This window comes from Geotrypetes seraphini, chromosome 2, assembly GCF_902459505.1.
Source record: "Geotrypetes seraphini chromosome 2, aGeoSer1.1, whole genome shotgun sequence".
In the NCBI taxonomy this organism is placed as follows: Eukaryota; Metazoa; Chordata; class Amphibia; order Gymnophiona; family Dermophiidae; genus Geotrypetes; species Geotrypetes seraphini.
The window spans coordinates 192,668,015-192,690,067 of NC_047085.1; the positions used below are offsets into that span (position 1 = coordinate 192,668,015).

General features: G+C 42.8%; 1 protein-coding gene across 2 annotated transcripts; it reads right to left on the reverse strand.

The window, feature by feature from the left end:
* Positions 1 to 503: 503 nt before the first annotated feature.
* Positions 504 to 21,320, reverse strand: FAM8A1 (family with sequence similarity 8 member A1). 2 transcript variants are annotated; one of them, XM_033935069.1, is made up of 5 exons: positions 20,868 to 21,320; positions 19,325 to 19,445; positions 16,469 to 16,592; positions 9,840 to 9,979; positions 504 to 1,567 (listed from the first exon to the last, which is right to left on the reverse strand). In XM_033935069.1, the coding sequence occupies exons 1-5, from the start codon at positions 21,265 to 21,267 to the stop codon at positions 1,423 to 1,425; spliced, it is 930 nt and encodes a 309-aa protein (XP_033790960.1). In that variant the 5' UTR covers positions 21,268 to 21,320; the 3' UTR covers positions 504 to 1,422. The 2 variants fall into 2 exon arrangements, with proteins under 2 accessions (XP_033790960.1, XP_033790959.1); XM_033935068.1 differs by having other exon boundaries at positions 20,805 to 21,320.
* Between the last annotated feature and the right edge of the window lie 733 nt (positions 21,321 to 22,053).

The following is a 22,053-nucleotide window of genomic DNA, read 5'->3' on the forward strand; positions in this document are numbered from 1 at the left end:
TTATAAAATCACACTGGCTCCCAATTAATCATCGAATCACATAAAATCTCACTACTTATCTTCAAAACAAAGTTAACACATACCCCAGAATTCATAGATAGACTTCTTATCCCACACTGCCCAACTAGAACACTAAGATCCAGGAACCAGCATCTTCTGGTGGTTCGTTCCCGCAGCATTTATTCTATGACACCGCCAGAAAGAAAATCTTTTCGGTTACTGCACCAACAATATGGAATTCCCTGCCCTCTCACCTCCGAGAAGAAATCTCATTGGACAAATTCAAAAATAACTTAAAGACCTTCCTCTTTAAAGATGCATATGACAAGTAGACGCTAGATCACATTTAGAAGGAAGAGCATATCCCCTTCCCAGTATGTTGACCTTTTACATTCTTTCTTTCCTATTATAAATTGTATTTCCCCCCTAATCTAATTTGTATCTTGTAAGTCAGTAAAGTCTTATTGTCTAATGTCTTCCCCTGGATTTTAATAGTCTTAACATTGTACACCGCTTAAACAATTTATTTAAAGCCGTATATCAAATTTTAAATAAAATTTGAAACTTGAAAAAAAACTTTTAGAATCTTACTGGTGTACATTCTTGGTAATACCTCAGATACTATCAACATCTTCAGGGGGAAAAAAAAAGCAGTTTTCAATTTAGATCAACAGAACGGAGTATTCTGCAACCCATGAATATAGGAGTTACAATTCAATTCAAATATATAAATGGTTCTTCAAGAATGTCGCATCAGCATGTGGTTTTTAATACTTACAAATGATCCACTGGAAAAAACCCCCAAAACTATTCCAACCTCATTTTCATATGAAAATTGAAAGCAGTAAGAAGTTACGAGTAAAATGTGGCCTGACCAGTAGATATCAAGTGATGCTGATAACAGAAAATGACCCAGTCCACCCAGAAAAATCAATTTATATGTCAATATCAAACCTATATAGATTTACTGAGAGAAGTTTCAAAAGAATATGAATCCTACTGAAGTCTCATCTGCAAGACATTTTGCATAGGTCATTTCAAAATACTGTTAAGAGCCACCATCTTTCATTCCAGAGATCATAAACAGGGCACCACCTCCAGTAAAAGTGTCTTTTCCTCCTCATTGAGTAAAGCACTGTTAGCTTATTAAAATAATGGACAAATAACGGATATATGCGATTTCTATAATGCTGACATTTGGAAATAGAAGATTTCCTGATCCCCCTCCTCTGTATGCTGAAAACTTGTTTGTTATTCGCAGGTTTAATCGATGCTTTTGATGTGCACCTGTGTGACAGACCAGCTTGTATTACAGCTGTAACTTCATAATCCTTTCAACTTTAGCTGGTTTTGCCTGTGGATATAAAAGTCCTTCACAGAACCTCAATGAAGTGCAGGTCCCAGACTGTTCTTGAGTTTACATCATCTGATGCCATTTCTTTTTATCACAATGGTTCCTGCCACAATGTCATAAGCTGTACGGTTATGCTGGAAGAACAGCAGAGTAATAAATGCAGGAAAGAAGAAAGCAATAGAAAAATTCTTGATCAGGGCTCGGATTGCAGACCTAGAGAGAAACAGAAAAGGGAATAAATAAGATATCCAATAATTTGCAGTTTACAAATTTTCTACTGTCAACATACAGTTACTTTGTATATTTGCTACACTTATTAAAGCAGCATTTTTCAATTGGGTGTTAGCGCAATTTGCCTGTCTTCCGACTCCCGCCCCTTGGCTCTCTTCTCTCTACCACAATTCTACAAACTTTATGATTGCTGGCATCTGTTAGAATAAGCCTTCCTCTGTCTAGCCTTGTGGCCCTTTCTTCTGATGCAACTTCCTTTTGCCATGTGGGAGAGAGACAGCAGAGGGAAAGCCTTGGGAGGGCCAGAGGAAGGCCTGTTTTAATAGCTGCCGGCAGCCACAAAGTTTATAGAATTTGGACAGGAGGAGGAGGAAGAGATAGGTAGGAAAAGATATTAGACCCAAGGGAGAGGGGAGACAGACCAAGTTTCTAAGTTTATTGTAAATCTGATTGAACGCTTATCAAATACTAAGCATTTTACAACATTAAAATAGGGGTAAGAACAAAATTAAAAACAACAATGATAAACAGACCAATTTTACTCAAACACAAAGCACAAAATAAATGTATTAAGAATAAGCAGGAGAGGAGGGAGAACTACAATAAATACAGGAAAGAGAACATATAGGGGAGAAAAACAAAAGGACTAAGAGGATCAATGAGAAAAGAATAGTGGGATCATTAGTCAAAAGCATCAGTGAACAGGAAGCTTTTTAAAGCTCCTTTAAATTTGTCTAAATTTTGCTCTGCCCGAAGATGAGTAGGTAATGCATTCCAAAGTGTAGGTGCAGTAACTGAGAACACTGTTGATCTATGGGTATTTATTATTTTTAGAGAAGGAACCCAGAGCAGATGTTGTCCAGAGTAGAGAGTTGCACGGGAACAGAAATCCCACCCGTCCCCGCCAAAGTCCCACCCGTCCCCACCCATCCCCGTGAGGAATCCCACCCGTCCCCACCAGAAATCCCTCCATCCCCACCCGTCCCCGTAAGGAATCCCTTCCATCCCCGCCCGTCCTTATAAACTTCAGAAATAGTTATTTCATTTAATTATGCTACTGAATTAAATAAAATAAAATTACCAATGCAAGAGCTACCCTCAATGACACCTCTACCCATCCTAACGAATTCACAATTCTCCCCATAGAAAGAGATTCTACTGTAGCAGATAGAATATGGTCTCAATTCCCCAACATACAATGGCCTGAATTCAACAAATACTACAAAAAATACAGCCATGCATCCTGTGACCTCAACAACTGTCCACCATATCTCATAAAAACATCCAGCACAAAATTCCGCACTCTTCTTCTAAACTGGATACAAATCTCGCTAATAAACGGCCACTACCCTACCAACCTCAGCAAAATCATCATCACCCCGATCCTCAAAGACCCCAAAGGACCGATAGACCAAACAGCCAACTACAGACCCATTGCCTCTATTCCACTCTACGTCAAAATAATAGAAGGGCTAGTTGCCAAATTCCATAACACACTCCATCCCAGACAATCCGGCTTCAGAAACAACTTCAGCATGTAAACACTACTAGGATCTCTCTTGGACACAGCCAGACAACATCTCAGCACAGGAAAAAAAAATGATGCTCATACAACTAGACCTTACCGCTGCATTCGACTTGGTGGACCATAACATTCTACTACAAATCCTGGATACAATAGGTATCACAGATAAAGTATACACATGGTTTGAAGGATTCCTTAAATCAAGAACCTATAGAGTAAAATCAGACAAACAAAAATCTGAACCTTGGTCAAACCCCTGCGGAGTTCCCCAAGGATCCCCTCTATCCCCGATTCTCTTCAATCTCTATACAGCCTCCCTCAGCTCTCACCTGGACAAACAAGGCATAACCTCCTACAGCTATGCCGATGACATTACCATTCTCATACCCTTCGATCAACCTGAACTCTCCATGATGAACACAATACACCAAACACTAAAATCAATAGCAATCTGGATGAAAGATCACAAACTGAAATTGAACCCAGATAATACGAAATTCATCCTCCTAGAAAACAACAAAATACCAACCATAACCAACATTGAAATCAACGCAATCAACTACCCCATACAAACCACCCTAAAACTGCTAGGAATAACTATCGACAGATGCTGCACCATGCAACCGCAAATCAATAAAACAATACAAAAGTCATTCTTAGTCATGAGAAACTTAAGACAAGTTCGGAAATTCTTCGAGAAAACTCAATTCCAGCTCATAGTTCAGTCCTTAATACTAGGCCTACTTGACTACTATAATATCCTCTACCTCCCATGCCCTACAACCATAACAAAACAACTACAAACTATCCAAAACACAGCACTAAGACTCATCTACTCATTAAAGAAACATGATCACATTACAGAAGCATATCTCCAATCGCACTGGCTTCCGATCCCAGCAAGAATACAATTTAAATTCTACTGCCTACTATTTAAGACTTTATACGAAGACAGTCCAAACTACCTGAATAACCGCCTCATCACAACACCGCAACCAGACATAGGAAAACTCACACCCCATTCTCATACCCCCCAATTAAGGAGGTCAAACGGAAAAAACTATATGATGGCCTCCTGGCCACTCAAGCAGCCAAACTAGACAACCAAATCGCCAATCTACTGACAGCATCCCTCGACTACAAGACTTTTAGAAAAGAAATAAAGACCATACTCTTCAAGAAAACTCTGAAAAAAGAAATAATACCGCAAGTCTCAAACTCCACCTCTCACTAAAGCCAACTACCCCACACAAATAACCTTACCCATTTCTTATTCTTTTTGAAAATGACCAATTTTTTCTTTTCTTTTTTTTGTAAGTTCTTATTGTAATACATCTTGGATAATTCTTTTGTAATCCACCTTGAACTGCAAGGTAATGGCGGAATAGAAATCCCTAATGTAATGTAATGTAATTAAAGGCTCTGGTAGAAACCCATTTACACATAAGCAAAGAGACTTTATTAATTTGGAAATATTAATTGGGAAGAATACATACTTTGTAAACGGGTTTCTACCAGAGCCTCTAATGTTTATAAATTTTTATCAGCACAACTAATATACTACTTTATCCTGAAAAAAAAAAGAAATAGAATTTTTTTCCTACCTTTGTTGCCTGGTTTCTGCTTTCCTCATGTTCTCATTCAATTCCTTCCATCCACTGTCTCTCTTCTCTCTGCGTCTTCCATTTGCTCTGTTACTGTGCCTCTCCCTTTCTCCCCCTTCCAAATTGGTCTGGCACCCATCTTCTTCCCTCTGCTCCCCCCATAGTCTGGCATCTCTGTCTTCTTCTCTGCCAGCGTCTTCGCCCCACTCTCTCTTCCCCATTTCCCTTCAGCGTCTTCTCCCCCTTCTGTCTTCCCCATGTCCTTTCAGCGTCCTTCTCCCCCCTCTGTCTTCCCCATGTCCTTTCAGCGTCCTTCTCCCCGCCCCCCCATCTTCCCCATGTCCTTTCAGTGTCCTTCTCCACCCCTTTGTCTTCCCCAGTGCTTTCAGGGTCCTTCTCCCCCTCCTCAGTTTTACCCATTTCCTTTAAGAGTCTTTTCCTCTCCACTCCACCTTTCCTCCCTTTCTCCCTCCCTGCCCCTTATCTTCGTGGCGCTTCCCTGCTTGACTGACAATAGGCCCGGTCCGACAAACCTCCCTGCCCTGTGGCCGCGAGTCTAAATTACCTTCTTACAGCAGCTTGAGTATTGAAGCTGCGTGTGGCTGCCGTAAAGGTCATCCCTGACGCAACCCCGGTTGCGTCAGAGATGACCTTTGCATTCTATGGATGCATTAGCATTTAGCGCTAGCTGAATCGGCTAGCGTGCCTTAGTAAAAGGTCCCCTATGTTTCATAAATATTTTTTTCTTATGTAATAAAATAAGTCGTTTGAATATGACAAGCTAATTTTCTTAACTAAACAGCACCTGGATGTCAGTCCTGAGTTTGACAGCACTCTTGGCGCACCTGTAGTACTAAATTCAAATGGGGAGGGGAGTAAGTTAGTAAAACATGTAATTGGAAAAACTTTTCCCCCATCTACAAAACCAGACGCTTGGTACTTCAGTGATGGTAATGTTTATGTGTGTCCACCCCGAATAGATTTGGGAATGAGCAGCTCTCCCCTGGTAAACCCTGCAGTTACATCTCGTTTCCACTGACAGTGGGCATATAATGTGATTTTTATACCCTCAGGTTAAAGACTCGTGCATTTCACAGGTGTGGAGTACGGGCCTGCCTCTTTTTACCTTCGGTTTTGCCCAAGATCTGGCAGCAAAGGGTCTGCAACAGAACATTCGGTGACTTCTGGTCCGGGGCCACCATTCCGAAGCTTGTGAGCAGCTCCCAACAGCCGAGCTCGAGCTCCGGACGGCGATGAGAAAATGTGTCTTTCCACCACCGGCACTGATGCTTCTCAACTCTAAACGGTCAGCACCTCGTAGCTAAAACCCGCCGAAAACGCCTGGCCTTACGTTACTGTCTGCTTCTGTCGATTCCTAAGCGAGTTCAACTTCTGACTTCAATTGCTGTAAGAAGGTAATTTCGCGGCTACAGGGCAGGGAGGTCTATCGGACCGGGCCTGTTGTCGGTAGGTCGGGGGAAAGCCCCATGAAGGTAAGGGGACCTGACCGGCTGTGCACCCACCCCCTAAGGCTGCACCCGGGGCGGACCGCGCTCCACCGCCCACCTTGGTACGCCACTGCCTTGAATTCTTCTTACCTGCCCTGCCGCAGCACACAGCGGACCGGAAGTCTTCCCGATGTCAGCGCTGACGTCGGAGGGAGGGAGGGAGGACTTTGCTTAAGCCCTCCCTCCGACGTCAGCGCTGACATCGTGGAAAACTTCCGGTCGGCTGTGTGCTGCGGCAGGGCAGGTAGGGAAAAGAAGACGAGCCTCTCGGCTCGAGTGCATCCATGATCCAACCCCGCAGGAACCCCGCGACCCCAGGAGGCGTCCCCACGGGATCCCCGCGACCCGAAGGGGTGTCCCCACGGGATCCCCGTGACCCGAAGGGGGAACCCGCGGGATTCCCGTCGTCCCCTTTCCCGTGCAGCTCTCTAGTCCAGAGGATCTTAAGGATCTATTAGATTCATAGAGGGGCATAATAAAAAAAAACGTCTAAGTCCCCTTTTGGCCTAAGGCCTTAAACGTTGAAAGTAGAAGCAGGGAAAATGTCCATTATCAAAAAAAACGTCCAAAAAGAGGGTTTTTTTGATAATGGCCTGCCTCTACGTTCAGCTGTTTAAACACCCAGACCACCACACTACTTCTAAACTTATACCATATAATCAACCTAAAAAAAGCCTAAGCCCCAAACGTCCAAAACAAGAGCTTTTAGGTGAAGGAGGAGCCATTCCTTCGCCTAAAAGCGAAGATTCTGTAACCGGTGTCTGTCAAAGACAACACCGGTTACAGAATCTCCCCCCCCCCCCCCGACATCGGGGCAAGAGGGAGCCTAAGTCCTCTTGCCCCAGTGGCACTCTGACTACGTTCGGGACAGGAGAGAACCCAAGCCCTCCTGCCCCGCGATCCCCAACCCCCCCCCCCCCAAGCCGAATCCATTGGGGCCAGGAGGGAGCCCAAGCCCTCCTGGCCCAGCAATCTCCCCCCCACTCCCCACGATCCGACCAGGAGGGAGCCCAAGCCCTCCTGGCCCACGACCCCCTGTAACCCCACCCCTCACTAAAATACGGGCAGGAGGGATCCCAGGCCCTCCTGCCCTCGATGCAAACCCCCCAACGGCCGCCCCCCGAACCCCCGATCGGCCCCCCTGCCAACCCACATCTCCCATGCCAACCCCATGACCCCCCACCCCCACCCCCCTTCCCCGTACCACAAAATATGTTGGCCAGACAGGCAGGTGCCAAGCCTGCCCATCCGGCAGGCCAGCCAGCGCAGGAATGGGGCCAGATTGGCCCAGGCAGCTCAAACCCCGCCCACAGGTGGGGCCCGAGGTGCCTGGGCCAACCAGAATAGGCCCGGGAGCCTTAGGCTCCTCCTGTGGGCGGGGCCTTAGGCACATGGACCCAACCCGGCCAACATTTTTTGAGGTACGGGGAAGAAGGGTGGGGGTGGGTCGGTGGATCGGGGGTGGCTGTTGGGGGGGTTTCGTTGAGGGCAGGAGGGCTTGGGCTCCCTCCTGGTCGGATCGTGGGGAGGGGGGAAGGGTGGATCGCGGTAGGGGAGATGAGCCATCTCTCCTGCCGCGATCATTGCTGTAGGGGGTATGCAGGTTGCTGGGGCCACTGAGCTGTTCGCAGCAGCCACAATCAGCTCAGCGGCCCCTTTTCGGCACTTATACCTGTTTTGACTTGGTCTAAGTCAAAACGTATAAGTGCCGACTAGGCAACCTGTCAAATGTTTTGGTTATACATGTTGTACACCTAGGTGTAGGTCGGGCCACCTCCTGCCCGCCCTTTCCCCTCCTCTAAAAACGCGTCTTTTCTCTCTGTGCGTTTAGAGGCAGGGGAAAGGCCTAAGCTGGTTTTAGATATGTCTAAAACCAGCTTTGATTATGGGTACTTGGATGATCAGGCTTTTTGATCATCCAAGTAGCCATTTAGGCCACTTTTTAGACTTTTTTTTTTATTATGAGCCCCATAAGGTATAAGATTTTTGTCGAGGAAAGCCGGTTCTTTAGTTTAGAATATTAAGAGGTCAATCTTATAAGTTATCCTACATTGGACTAGTGGGCTTTTTTTAAAACAGAGGTAACGTGTTCATATTTTCCAGTGTTTGTAATCATTTTGATTGCAGTATTTTGTATAACTGAAAGCGCCTAATGTCTTTCTGACAGATTCCCTTATATAAAGAGTTACAATAATCTATTTGTGAGATAAGTGAATGAATTAAAATATTTATTGATGGTTCCAGGATTTTTGCCAGAGATCTGATCATTCTGAGTCTGTAAAAGCAGCTTCTTACCACAGTACTTATTTCTGAACGAAAAATGAGTCGGCTGTCTATAATTATATGACATAACATAATAGCAGACTTCTAGACTGCATAGCTGTTAGTTCAATGCGATTAACAAAAGATTATGCTATGAAAAAATACAGGAATCTAATTGATCAGAAATTCAGAAAAAAGAAAAGTTTTCAACAATGTTCATAAGACGTGGATCTAATTAATAATGTAAGAAAATCTTTGTCATAGTAAGCTGCTTGGTAAGAAAGACAAGGGACTAAGGGAGCCGGCCAAACCGCGGGAAGGGAAAATGGGGGGTAGGGGAAACGCTGCTGCTGCACAGGGAAGTAGTGTAGGGGGAGGGAATGCTGCTGCTGTGGCTGCTGCACAGGGAAATGGAGGGGGATGGAATGCTGCTGTGGCTGCTGTATAGGGAAGTGGGGGGAGAGAAATGCTGCTGCATAGGAGGCAGGGAGAGAGCCAGATAGATAGAAAGAAAGAAAGAAAGACAGACAGCGGGCGGAAGGGAGACAGAAAGAAAAGAAGAAAGACATAGGGGCAGGGAGAGACACAAAAAGATAGACAGACAAAGGGGGCCAGGGAGAGAGACAGACAGAAAAAAAGACAGCGGGAGGGAGAGAGAGACAGAAATAAAGAAAGACAGACAGACATATATTCTAGCACCCGTTAATGTAACGGGCTAAAATACTGGTATATATATAATTCATATATAGTGTACCACATAACAAACCAACCCCAAATGTCCAGGCTTTCACTAAAGAGATGTTTAAAAAAAAATCCACATGCCAAAGGCTCAAATACAAACAAGGTAAAACGTTGGGGATCACAAGGTTAATCTTTTGGATACCTTCAAACATACCTTATTAACCATAACCATGATTTCAAATAAAGCAAACCTCCTCCCTACCCAGATTTTCTTGGCTAGTAACAGCCCATGAGCAGGTATCATTATCTTCAGAAAGCTGGGGCATGAGGGGGAGACAGAGAACTGGGCTAAATTGGGCAGAAGCAAATTCAGTGATGGCTGCAGAGTGAGGAATATAGGAAACTAAGTAAAAGTTTAGAATGTGCGTACTCATGCCATCCCTTTCCTATCCAGGTTCAAAACAAAATTTAGTGTTATATGCTTAGGGGGAGGGGATGTAGAGTGCATATTGCCCCTTACAAATAAGTCATCATATTTTAAAATCCCCAAATAAGGCAGTGTTCCTAGAAACATAATTATGGTTAAGCATAAGTGTCTCTGGACACTATTTCATGAGGATGTGCAGACATGCTAAAGGGAATAGGATTAAAATGAAAAGCTGAAATATACTTACGCTGTCATGCTAACATTTGAGGATGGAATCACTAATACACGATTAGGTGCCATAAGGACTGATGTGTCACAGGTCACAACTCGAAGCCCAAGAAGAAACTTTCCTGGTGTTGCACCTCCTGCTCCCCAAATGCATATGATCTTACAAGAAAGAAAATAATTCAAATGTTAAACTATTTTTACGTAGTTACTTGACTTTTCAAACTTAACTTTCAAACTTAACCTCCAGGAGAGAAATTCAGATATAGAAGATATTACCTGTTGCCAAATGGCTTCTAATCTAAGGGGTTCTTAATGTGTGGAATAGCGCGCACTAAAATGCCGCACGCGCTAGCCGCTACCACCTCCTTTTGAGCAGGCAGTAGTTTTTCGACTAGTGCGCGCTATAGCGCGCTAATCCAGTGCGTGTGTTAAAAACACTAGCGCACCTTCGTAAAAGGAGCCCTAAGTTTGTAGCTGAAGAAATAAAAGAGAGAATCATACGTCTAGCTCAAGATTACAAGGAGCATCAGAAGGGCCTTAACTCTTGCTTCCCTGGTTCTCAGGTTACTGCTCTAACCATTAGTTTAGTCCTTCATCCTTGCTTCTGTATGGAATAATTTTACTAATGATTTCTGTTAATACATATTAAATAAAGGATTTGAATTTAGGAAATCATTTTCTTAACAGCTGTATTATTGTATATTTTATTCCAAATAAACTGATATTTTTGTGACCTGCTTAAGGCATTTTTTAGGCGCTATATAAACTGCTGTATGTGTGTGTATTAGGTGCCATTAACTCGAGTTCGAGTCCTAGCGGCTTGAGTTAAAGATCCAAAAAAAGTCAGTCAAGTGTAAGTCCGACAAAGTCCTCCAGTATCATCCCCATTGTAGTTCTCAATGTGTTCAATCATCTAGTTGCAGGTCGCCCTTTTTGTCTAGTTTCTTCGATCTTCCCAAACATGATGTTCTTCTCCAGTGATCTTTCTCTTCTAACAGTGTGATCAAAATAAGACAGTCGTAACTTCATCATGTGGGCAAGTGACATATCTGGTCTGATCTCTTCCAGAATTGATTTGTTAGTTCTCCTGGCAGTCCATGGCACGCTTAGCATCCTTCTCAAGCACCAGAGAATGAGTCAATCCTCTTTCTATCTTGTTTTTGTAATGTCCAGCTTTCGCATCCGTAACTGACCACTGAGAAAATGAGTGCATGGACCAGTCTGATCTTCATTTTAACTGTTATTTCCTTGCCTTTAAATACTTTATCAAGAGCCTTCATTTTAGAGCAACCAACTGCTATTCTGTGGAGTATTTCTTTCCTGCTAGTTGCTTCCTTGTTTACCAAAAAGCCCAAAAGATTAAAACTCTTTACAACTTCTTTTCTTTTGCCTTCAAGCTTGAGTGAAATAGTGTGGTGTCCGTGTTAGTCCACTTTCCAAGGTAGTATAAAGAAATAAAACAAAAAACAAAGGAAATAAGGTGATACCTATTTTATTGGACTAACTCGATGCATTTTATGATGAGCTTTCAAAGGTAACCCTTCTTCTTCAGATCAAAAATAAGCAAATGTTGACAAATAAGGAAAACATGAAAGCATTTCAAGGATAGGAAGAGGGAGGGAGGGATGGGTGGGCAGGCGACAGAAAGTGGAAGTACAGTTTTAAATGTCTTTATAGTGGGAAAGAAAGCCCAGATCTCTGTTAAGTGCTATCTGGTAAGTGTCAAAATACCTTATATTTTGATTTCAAAGGTTTTACGTTCTTGGATTGTCTTGAAGTTCCCTTTTAGTATTCTCACTATAAAATCATTGGTGCAGTGGTCAGTTTTTCCAAAGTGTGGTTGAAAAATTACAAAATATATTGAAATGGGATCAATGATGATTGCTACCAATAGGGTTTATATTACCCCATTGGCATTCTGAAGATCCTTCAAGATAGTGATGTTGCTATAGTATTTATTCCCTTTTTAGGACGATTGCATGCATGTAAATGTCTGACAGGGGTAACATCCTGGTTGGTACTGCAATTCTTAATATGATATCTATGTAGGTTAATTCTGGTCTTTAGCATTTGGCTTATTTCACCAATGTAACATACTTCTTTGCACTTTTTGCACTGAACGATGTATAGCACATTAGAAGATGAACATGTGAAGGATCCCTTTATGCTGAATGTTTTCCCATGTGAGTGACTGTGGGATTCTTTGAGATGTTCTTGCACAGTTTGACACACCACAAGGATGTGTGCCAGTCTCTTCTTCATGTGTTTGTGTGGGGAGCTTGCTTGTTATCAATTTTTGTTTCAAATTAGGTGGCTGATGGAAGGTCAGCACAGGTGGAGCTGGGAATATTTATTTTAGTAATTCATCTTCCTGGAGTAGTCAAAAACTAAGAAATGAACTTATACATCAACTCTACAAAAAGAAGGAAATGATACACAATCAGAGACAAGAAATCTTAAGGAGTACATGGGAGCTAAATCCGAACATTAGGAGCCAACTATTTAAAGAACTACGAGAAATCCAATTAAAGAAACAATATATTGCTATCCACAAAAAAGACAAAAAGCTGACTTCTCTTCTACAGAACCGTACAGAGAACATAATCTCATCTCGGAGCACTGGAGGCTCAACAACTAATGGAATAGACGCAAACCATTTGGACAAAGTTCACAATCCACCTATCAGAATTCAGACAGACAGGGTGATCAGGGAAACCAGCAGACTCCCTGAAAGCAAATTCCCAATGACCACATCGATGGAAATGCAAATCAAGTGGAGATAGTAAACCTCTCCAAGAATCAATTATCACAGCAGAAGACCTCTGTACTTTTGAAAAGACTCTTCTTTCTGCCCTACCAGCAAAATAGACAACATCCAGCTACAGTCATGTGAAAAAAGGACACCCCATGAAATATTCAGTTCTTTCTTAAGAAATGTTCACATATCGATATCAAATCTTTTTTTATTTATCTCTGGAAAAGAAATTGATGTAAATTGCAGGTAAACAACAAACATTTTCCTTGATATACTCATGAAACAAAAGATATCCACAAAAATGTATATTCTAACTGAGGGATAAATTAGGACACCCCCACATATCCTCCCATTTAAAGTGGCACAAATCACACACAGGTGTATCACATCAGGTGCACATGATTAGAACATCGTTATACAGCATTTTGAAGGAGATTTGTCCTACTTAAACCTCATACTATCCTACTACACTCTCAATCTGGTTCACAGCACAGTGACCATATAAAATATGAAAAACCAATAGAGCCGTAAAGAAGATACTTATTATTGCTATTAGCACTAGATATTGAAACCAAAAGCGGACACCCCTCAACACGCACCCCAGAATGCTTTATCCCTGAAAATTATCTCGAGGTAGGAAAAAGCCTCAGATCCCCCCTCCACCAAACCAGTAACTCAGGTTGAAAATAGGTGGAGGATAACCGGGGGGCATTTAAATCATTGGCATAAAAAAACCTCCTCGTATAATATTTCACTTTAAGAAAAAGCCTTGTGCAATGCAAGTGAGTGGGTGTCCGCTTAACCTTCAAAACACCAGAAAATTGGATTAACTACTAATGCTTACAGCAACTTTAAAGAGCGATGCCTCACAAAAATGAAAAACAAAAGCACACCACACATCGACGATGACCAGCTAATTGTAAGCTGCCTCAGGATGTAAAAGTGGTCAATCTCTCAATCCAGCTCCAAGATTCAACATGGTGGCTCCTCGAACACTTAAACCTCAGACATTTAGTTTGGTGTGCTCATGACTGCTGTGGTGAGAGTGAACAACATGGTGAGATCAAAAGAGCTCTCTGAGGCCTTCAGAAAGAAGATTGTAGCAGCTTATAAGTCTGGTAAGGGATTTAAAATTATCTTGAAAGAATGACATTACTCATTCTACAGTCTGGAAAATATTGTACAAGTGGAGGACTTTCCAAACAACTGCCAACAAGCCCAGGTCTGGCCGTCCAAGTAAGTTGACCCCCAGAGCAGACCACAAGATGCTAAAAGAAGTCTCCAAAAACCTTAAAATATCATCACGGGACCTACAGCAGGTTTTTGCTACTGTTGATGTAAAAGTGCATGCCTCTACAATCAGAAAGAGACTGCACAAATTTAACTTGCATGGGAGGTGTGCTAGAAGGAAACCTTTGCTCTCTAAGAGAAACATCAAGGCCAGACTGAAGTTTGCCAGAGAGAACGTTGACAAACTCCAGGACTTCTGGAATAGTGTTCTATGGACAGATGAGTGAGTCTAAAATTGAATTATTTGGACACCAGAAAAGAGGATCTGTTTGACGTGTACCAAATACAGAAGGAGTGCCCACACTTACTTGGATTGCGAGCTACTTTTAAAATGACCAAGTCAAAATGATCTACCAACAATAACATTTTAAAAAACACAAAGCATAATATACGCAGAGAAAATGTTAATTATAATTTATATTCATTTTTTTTCAAAGAGGTCAAAGCAGATGACTTTAAAATATGCAATGTAACCTAAGTAACTGTACAAAAATATACAAATATACCCCTTCCCTTTTACTAAACCGCGATAGCGTTTTTTAGCACAGGGATCTGAGCTGAATGCCCTGCGCTGCTCCCGATGCTCATAGACTCCCTGTGCTAAAAACTGCTATTGCGGTTTAATAAAAGGGGGCCATAGTGCAAAATATAGACAGCAGATATAAATTTGGACACATTTTGATCACTAAATTTAAAATAAAATAATTTTTCCTACCTTTGCTGTCTGGTGATTTCATGAGTCTCTGGTTGCACTTTCTTCTTCTGACTGTAAATTCAATATTTCTTTATTTCTGCCTCCTGCATGCTTCCTCTCCTCCAGACCTCATTCCATTCCCCAACCAACATCTCCCTCTGTCCCTCCATGAGTCCAACTTTTTCTTCCTCTCTCCCTGCCCCCTCCCCTTTCTTTCTCTCTCTCTGTCCCCTTTTTTCCTTCTCTCTCCCTGCCCCCTTTCTTTCCTTCTCTCTCTCTGCCCCCTTTCTTTCCTTCTCTCTCCCTGCCCCCTTTCTTTTCTTTCTGTCTTTCTTTCTCTCTCCCTGCCCCCCTTTTCTTTCTTTCTCTCTATCTACCCCTCCCCTTTGTTTCTTTTTATTATTTTTATTTTAACAAGTTTTATTGCATTTTCACAATGGTAAATACACCAGATAGCCAAATCCCCATCCCAAAACATAAACAGTCATACTGGTACTCTTCAATATAAGGCAATACTATCAACCCCAAATTTCCCCCTCCCTCTCTTTCTTTCTGTCTCTCTCCTGTCCCCCCCCCTTTATTTTTTTCTGATTTTTTGTCTTTCTCTCTCCCTGCCCCCCAAGCCACCATCGCTGATTTCTCCCTGCTTCCCCGACACAAGACCAGGCGCGTACAAGCACCGGGCCCACATCCTTCCTCCTCCCCCCCCCAAGTCAATTCTGATGTTGGAAAGGAAGTTCTGACCCAGCCAGGCAGTGATTGGCTGGCCTGGAACTTCCTCTCCAACGTCAGAATTGACTTTGGGGGGAAGGCTGTGGGCCCGGCGCTTGTACATGCCTAGCCTGGCATCGGGAAAACAGGGAGAACAGAATGCAAAGGCAACGCCAGTTTATCGCGGAGTACGGGATGGGCTCTGCGATCAACTCGAGTTGCCTTTGCGATCTACTGTGAAGCATGGCGGTGGAAGTGTCATGGTTTGGGGATGCTTTGCTGCAGCAGGACCTAGCCAGCTCACCATCATAGAATCCACCATGAATTCTATCATGTATCAGAGGGTGCTTGAGGAACATGTGAGGCCATCTGTAAGAAAATTAAAGCTGAAGCAGAACTGGACCTTCAACATGACAATGACCCAAAACATACCAGTAAATCCACCAAGGACTGGCTAAAAACTAAGAAATGGAGAGACCTGGAGTGCCTGAGTCAAAGCCCTGATCTTAATCCCATTGAGATGCTGTGGGGTGATTTGAAACAGGCTATAAATGAAATTGCCCCTAAACGAAATAGCAAAAGCTGCTCAAATAAATACAACAAATGGTTTGACACTGAACTTCTAAAAATGAAACAAGCAGTAAGACGATTGGAAAGGATTTGGAAAAAAACGGGAAAATTGTTAGACCGGAACAACTGGAGATCCAACATAAAAATCTATAAACAATTGATAAAAGAAAAACGCAAAGCTTTTTACTCATCCAAAATTGACTCATCCAACACTAGCTCGAAAGGAATCAATACAAAAGAACTGTTCAACCTAGTTACGAACTTATTCAACACCACACACTACACTCAATCTATGCATAACAGTAAGTTAATATAAAAGGAAAGGTAAAGCTCCCACTAGTTCATTTACAATGCCAAAAAGAAAGTCATATACAGCTGATTTCAAATTATCAGTAGCTGAATATAGAAAACACAGAACTAGTGAGGCTGGGCATATGTTTTCTGTTGATGAGAAGTCTATCTGCGAGTGGTGCAAAGTGGAGGAAAAAGAAATCCATCCTATGAAATATGCACAATGGTAATTGGCTAAATGACCCTATTTTTCACAATGGGATAGCTGCAGATTGTACCATCAGCATAAAACAGGTTTCATTTAAAGACAGATCTCATTTATACTAAGAGAACTTACCTCATAGAAGCAAACTAATAATCTGTAAATAAGAGCAACTACCATCATTTTCTGCAAATCTTCCATCGAGGTATCTTCATCAATTTCTTCTATTATATAATGCATAGCAAATTTGGAAATATCCCTGTACAACATAAAAAAAATATTTATCAATAATAATACAAATTTATTTATAACCCGTAGTACCTTACAGTTCAGAGCAGTTTACATTAAGAGAGTCTGCCAAAAGCAAAGAAGTACATACATGAACAAATCCAATACATGACTGAAATTTTTTAAACAAATTTATTGAATAAATACCGTATTTTTCACTCCATAAGACACACTTTTTCCTCCCCAAAAAGTGAGTGGAAATGTAGGTACGTCTTTTTTTTTTTAATCTTTATTCATTTTTACATCTTACAACAAGTGTATCAATAATTGATAATTGAAATTAAATACACCACTTGAATTTCTATCATATTTAACATTAATACATAAAATTTAACCCCTTCCCTCCCACTCCTACCATAACATATACAATCAAATATATCCTATAAAATATTCTTTTCTACTGATCCAAACCTTTTAATAAAATTCAGAATTCCCCCCCCCACCCCTTCACTTGTATTGTACTTATAATGGAAAAATACCCGAGCCTCCATAGGCAGCCAATGTAACTCACAATAAAAGGGTGTAACATGATCGTATTTCTTCAGGCAGTAGATCAGCCTGACCGCTATATTCTGTATTAATCAGTTTTGCTAATTCTTTCTTGATGATTATCAAGTAGACAATGTTACAATAATCAAGAAGACTTAGTAATAATGATTGGACCAATAGTCTAAAGGCAGAAAACTCAAAGTAAGATCTAATTGTTCGTAGCCTCCATAAGGTAAAATAACTTTTATGTACTACTGCATCTATCTGAGTCTTCATAGTGAGATGCTGATCTAAGACAACTCCTAGTATTTTGATCATTGGATGGATTGTGTACACACACAGTTGAATTTATACTAATGGAGGGTTCAAAAAGGATTTTACTGGAAGACGCCACGAAAAACTTTGTTTTGTCAGAATTGAATTTAAGTTTGAATTGCTGCATCCAAGAATTCATCTTTATCATTACAGTCTCAATTTTGGTAGTAATCTGGGAATTAAAAGGTATAACAATGGTAATATCATCAGCGTAACTAAACATTTCTATATCCAAATTGCTCAAACATGATCCTAACGATGAAAGGTAAACATTAAATAATGTAGGTGAAAGTGGAGATCCCTGAGGAACACCACTTGGATTTTTCCAGATAGAAGAGAGTTGAGTCCTAAACCTAACTTGATAGAGTCTGGTTTCTAAGAATCCTTGGAACCATAAATAAACATTTCCTTGAAGACCCAAAGCATCCAAACAGATTAATAAATGGGTGTGATCTACAAGGGCGATGACGCTACTGAGCACCAGTGCACCAACTGGAGCACCAGTGCACTGCTGCCCTTGCATAATAAGCTTTTTAGGTAGTTCAACAATGCAGCTATTATTCAAGGGAGATGCTGCAAGGGAATAGTACATGGACAGAGGTGGGAAATGGCAGATATGGGAGGGGGGTTTATGGACACAGAGGGAAAGTGCTAGATGTGGGAGAGAACAGGAACACAAGGGAGATAAGTAATGCAGGACATAAGAGTAATGATGATAAATACAGGGAGATGGATATAGTGGAGATGCTGGACAAGGAAGTATAGGGGGATACAGGAAAGGGAAAGATAGGTACACAAATATGGAAGATGGATGGTGAGCACAAAGAAAAAGACCCTGGCGAGTGAGTTAAGAGAAGACAGAGGGAAACAGAAACCAGAGCCTGGGACCAACATGACTTGAAAAATAAAATGACTAGGCAACAAAAGTTAGAAAAATAATTGCATTTTCTATTTTGTGATTAGAAAATATGAGAACTGAAATGTTTATCTTGCCAGTGCTGGTGTTAGACATGGGTAGGGCCCAGGACAAAAAATTTGGGAGGGGACACCAAAATCCATTACTAGCCCATGACATTTTCAGCTTCCAGCAGGTTTAGGGCTTTCTCTAGCCATGGGGCAGCTGCCCTAATTGCATTTCTTTGCCTAACACCATCTCTGGTACGTGTGATCTTTATATTTTGCACAGTACAGGAGGAAAGGGATCTTTTATTTCTTTGGTGTTGTACTTCATGGAAGGTGTGGCTTCTTGGGATTTTGGCTTAATTTATGTTTATCATTTCTGGTCAGTTGTTATATATTTGTCATTTGTGTTCTGTGTGTGTGACCGAGGTATTCTGTTAGGATTAATTTTCTATGTAGCATTCAGTTTTCCTGATAGTGGAAGGGATATTGTGAGAGGAAATGGGTTTGTTGATCCTTTTTCAGTATTTGTGGTTTATAAAATGACAGTTGTACAGAATATTGCTTCTTTTTATACTTTAATAAAATGATTTCAATATAAAATCATAAAACTATTCAAGGCTTGTGCAGATGGGATCAGACAGAATTTGCAGAGACGGGACAGGGACAGAAACAGAGTTTGCAAGCATGGGGGCAAATTTTTCCCCCACATCATTCTCTAGTAAAGATCCTAACCCTTACCAAAACCACAAACTCAAAGAAGCATCAAACCAGGATGGTGCCACATTCCTTCTGAATTCTCTTTTTCTAATTTTATTCTATGTGCCCCTTCCCAGTCTTGCCTGGAGAGCAATGGACATTTTTTTCCTCCTTCACTGGACTTGAGAGCTTTCTGCTACATACCCAGACTCAAAGAGTAAATTTGAAACTGGATTTCTGGTGCCACAAAATAAAGTGCTGCGGCCAGAATGACAAAAACTCCTAACTGGTTCCACTTACTTTATTCCACTGAAGTGCATGATGCTTAAAATGATTGCAGCTTTCACAAAGAAAAGAATAAAGAAATCCACCAATTCAGCAATAAACCTCTGCATCAGAGATGGGATGAAATATTCACGACCTGAAATACAAGGAAACAGACCTAAGCATTTTATTATGCGGAGCCCCTGTGGACAATACTTTGAAATCCTCAAGCTCAGGGGCAGGGGGGGGGGTAGCCACAAGGGAGCCTGGGTCCCCTCACATGGCAGCACTGGGCATTTGCTTCTATGGCTGGCAGTGATCCCCAACCCCGCTCCAGCCAGAGATTCTCCACCGACATTCTGTCAGTGGCATTTTCATGGGCTGACCCTGCCAGCAGGCTCAGTCTTCATGTTTGTGTGGGGGCAGGGGGAGTCTGCCGCCGAGGTGGCAGCCCATAGAAAGTAGGATTGACAGAAAAAGGTTAAACATCTTACAGGGCTGCCAGTGATTAAAGGTATTTGGGGCTGTAAAGAAGGGAGGGGAGCGCAGTGGCGTAGTAAATGGGGAGGGGGGCCGACCACCCCGGGCGCTGTCTTGGTGGGGGTGTCGGCACCTCTTCTCCTTCCAACTCCTCCCCAATTCCCCACCACCTTTTCTCTAGGTCTTCGCCGGCACGAGCAGCAGCTCCAACCTGCTGCTCGTGCTGGCCTCAGCACTCCTTTCTGATGTTACTTCCGGGTCCCATGACTAGGAAGTGACATCAGAGGGACAACCAATGCTGACATGGGTAGCAAGTTAGAGATGCTGCTCGTGCTTGGGGAGGGGAGGGGAGGGGAGGGGGGGGGGGGCTAAACAGGTATGGGGAAGGGAAAAGGAGCGCGCACGGCAGGGGGGGGGGGGGCGGAGAAGAGGGTGAGAGGGCACCACAGCCCCGGGCACCTCTGACCCTTGCTATGCCTTTGGGGGAGCCTAGAGAGCTAGTGATGGGGCAAATTTTTGTATGTGGGAACATTGTGGGCTGTGGCTGCTTAGTGCAGTGTTTCTCAACCTTTTCAAGCCAAGTACCCCCTAAGCCTATCAAATACCAACCGAGTACCCCTGACTCCACCCCCATAATAATACTAATTGTAAATCAATTTTTTCCATCCATTTTTCATGTACACACAATATAATATAGGTTATATAAGATATATATAATATAGGTATATAAGATAGGTTCTTAGAGGATAAAGGGATTGAGGGGTACAAATAGGAGTTGAGCTAGGTTATAGGAATAGTCAGGGACCACTGCACAGGTAATAGGCCTGAGGGGCTGCCGTGGGAGCGGACCGCTGGGCGGGATGGTCCTCTGGTCTGACCCAGCGGAGGCAAATTCTTATGTTCTTATAATCTTATTAATACATAATGGTAACCACAAAATTAAAAAAAAAAAGCACAAGGCTTCTAAACATCAGGCCCTAGAGATTTGGGGACAGTTTGAGATTGATTTGGCCCCCTTAGGTACCCTGGGCACTACCTTGCTGCTGAAAGGCAGGAAGGCTAGGGGCAAGCGGATCCAGAGATGAAAGGAAAACACAACCTGCTGCTGCTGCGGGGCCGACCAGATTGGGGGAGGTGGGCCCCACCCTACCACCGGCGCTTCCTGGCTGCGGACTCGACGGGATTCGGGTGGTGGGGGGTAGGGGCGGGGCCGCCGCCGCTGCTGTCGTCATCATCATGGTAGTGACGCAGCCCTGCCAGGCCATACAACAGCAGTAGTATTGCCAGAGCCACTCGTGGACTCGGCGCGAGTATTCTCGCGCGCTGAGCTCCAACGGCTGCTTCTCTCCTTTGTCCCCACCAGGCTCGAGTTCCGGCTCCGCTCCGGTCGGGCATCTTCCGGGACCTTTCTCCGGCATTTTCTCTGCGGGAACCTTAGACTTCGAGACGTTATAACTGCTGCCAGTGAGCCTACGTCCTTCTACTTCGGACTCCGCCATTTCCGCACTGAGCCGTGGCCATCTAGCGGCTGTCAAACTCTAATCTGCGCGCGCAGCTCCCGTCTAAACTCCCCCCCGCCCCTCCCGTTACACTCAGACAGTCCAAAATCCGCCGATACCATTCGTCGAGGTTGGAGAAGCAGGTTTTGGTCTCTGCTCAGCTCATTCCTTAGGGTGATCTCATTTAAGTGGTGCATGGTGATTTTTTTAGGTTATTTCTAACGAACTGCTTTGTAACATACACCTCCGAACGGCAGCCTATACTTTGCTGTATTCGTCTTCTCCGTATTAACGGGAATGGTATTGTCCATCACGTGATGACGTACTCGAGTCTCGAGAGAACGACAAAAGTTCACGGACGGTTTTGCGAGATCCTCTGATAGAAATATTAAAACCTGTCTTTTTTCCTGCCTCCGTCGTAAATATATGGATTATCGATAGGGTTGGGCTTTTTTTTGTATTCCTTTAGATGTCAGTACGGCCGTATATTGGTCTCCGCAATTCCGATCCCTCAGTGTCTACCTTAAAAGCCTTCTCTTTCGGTGAACCTAGCGCTGACCCCAGGGAGAAGCGTTTGCTAAAATAGCCCCTCTGTTGTCAAGGCTAGAAATTCCTCACGCAAAAAAACAAAAGGAATTGACCCCAAAATATCCACAAAGAAGAAAATCCAGAGAAAACAAACAACCCCCCCCCCCCAACAACTCTGTGGAGTGATGATATCGGTTCCTAAATGGACTTTATTTGAAAGTGTCAAAGTTCCAAAGGTGCACTGAAATCATCCACATA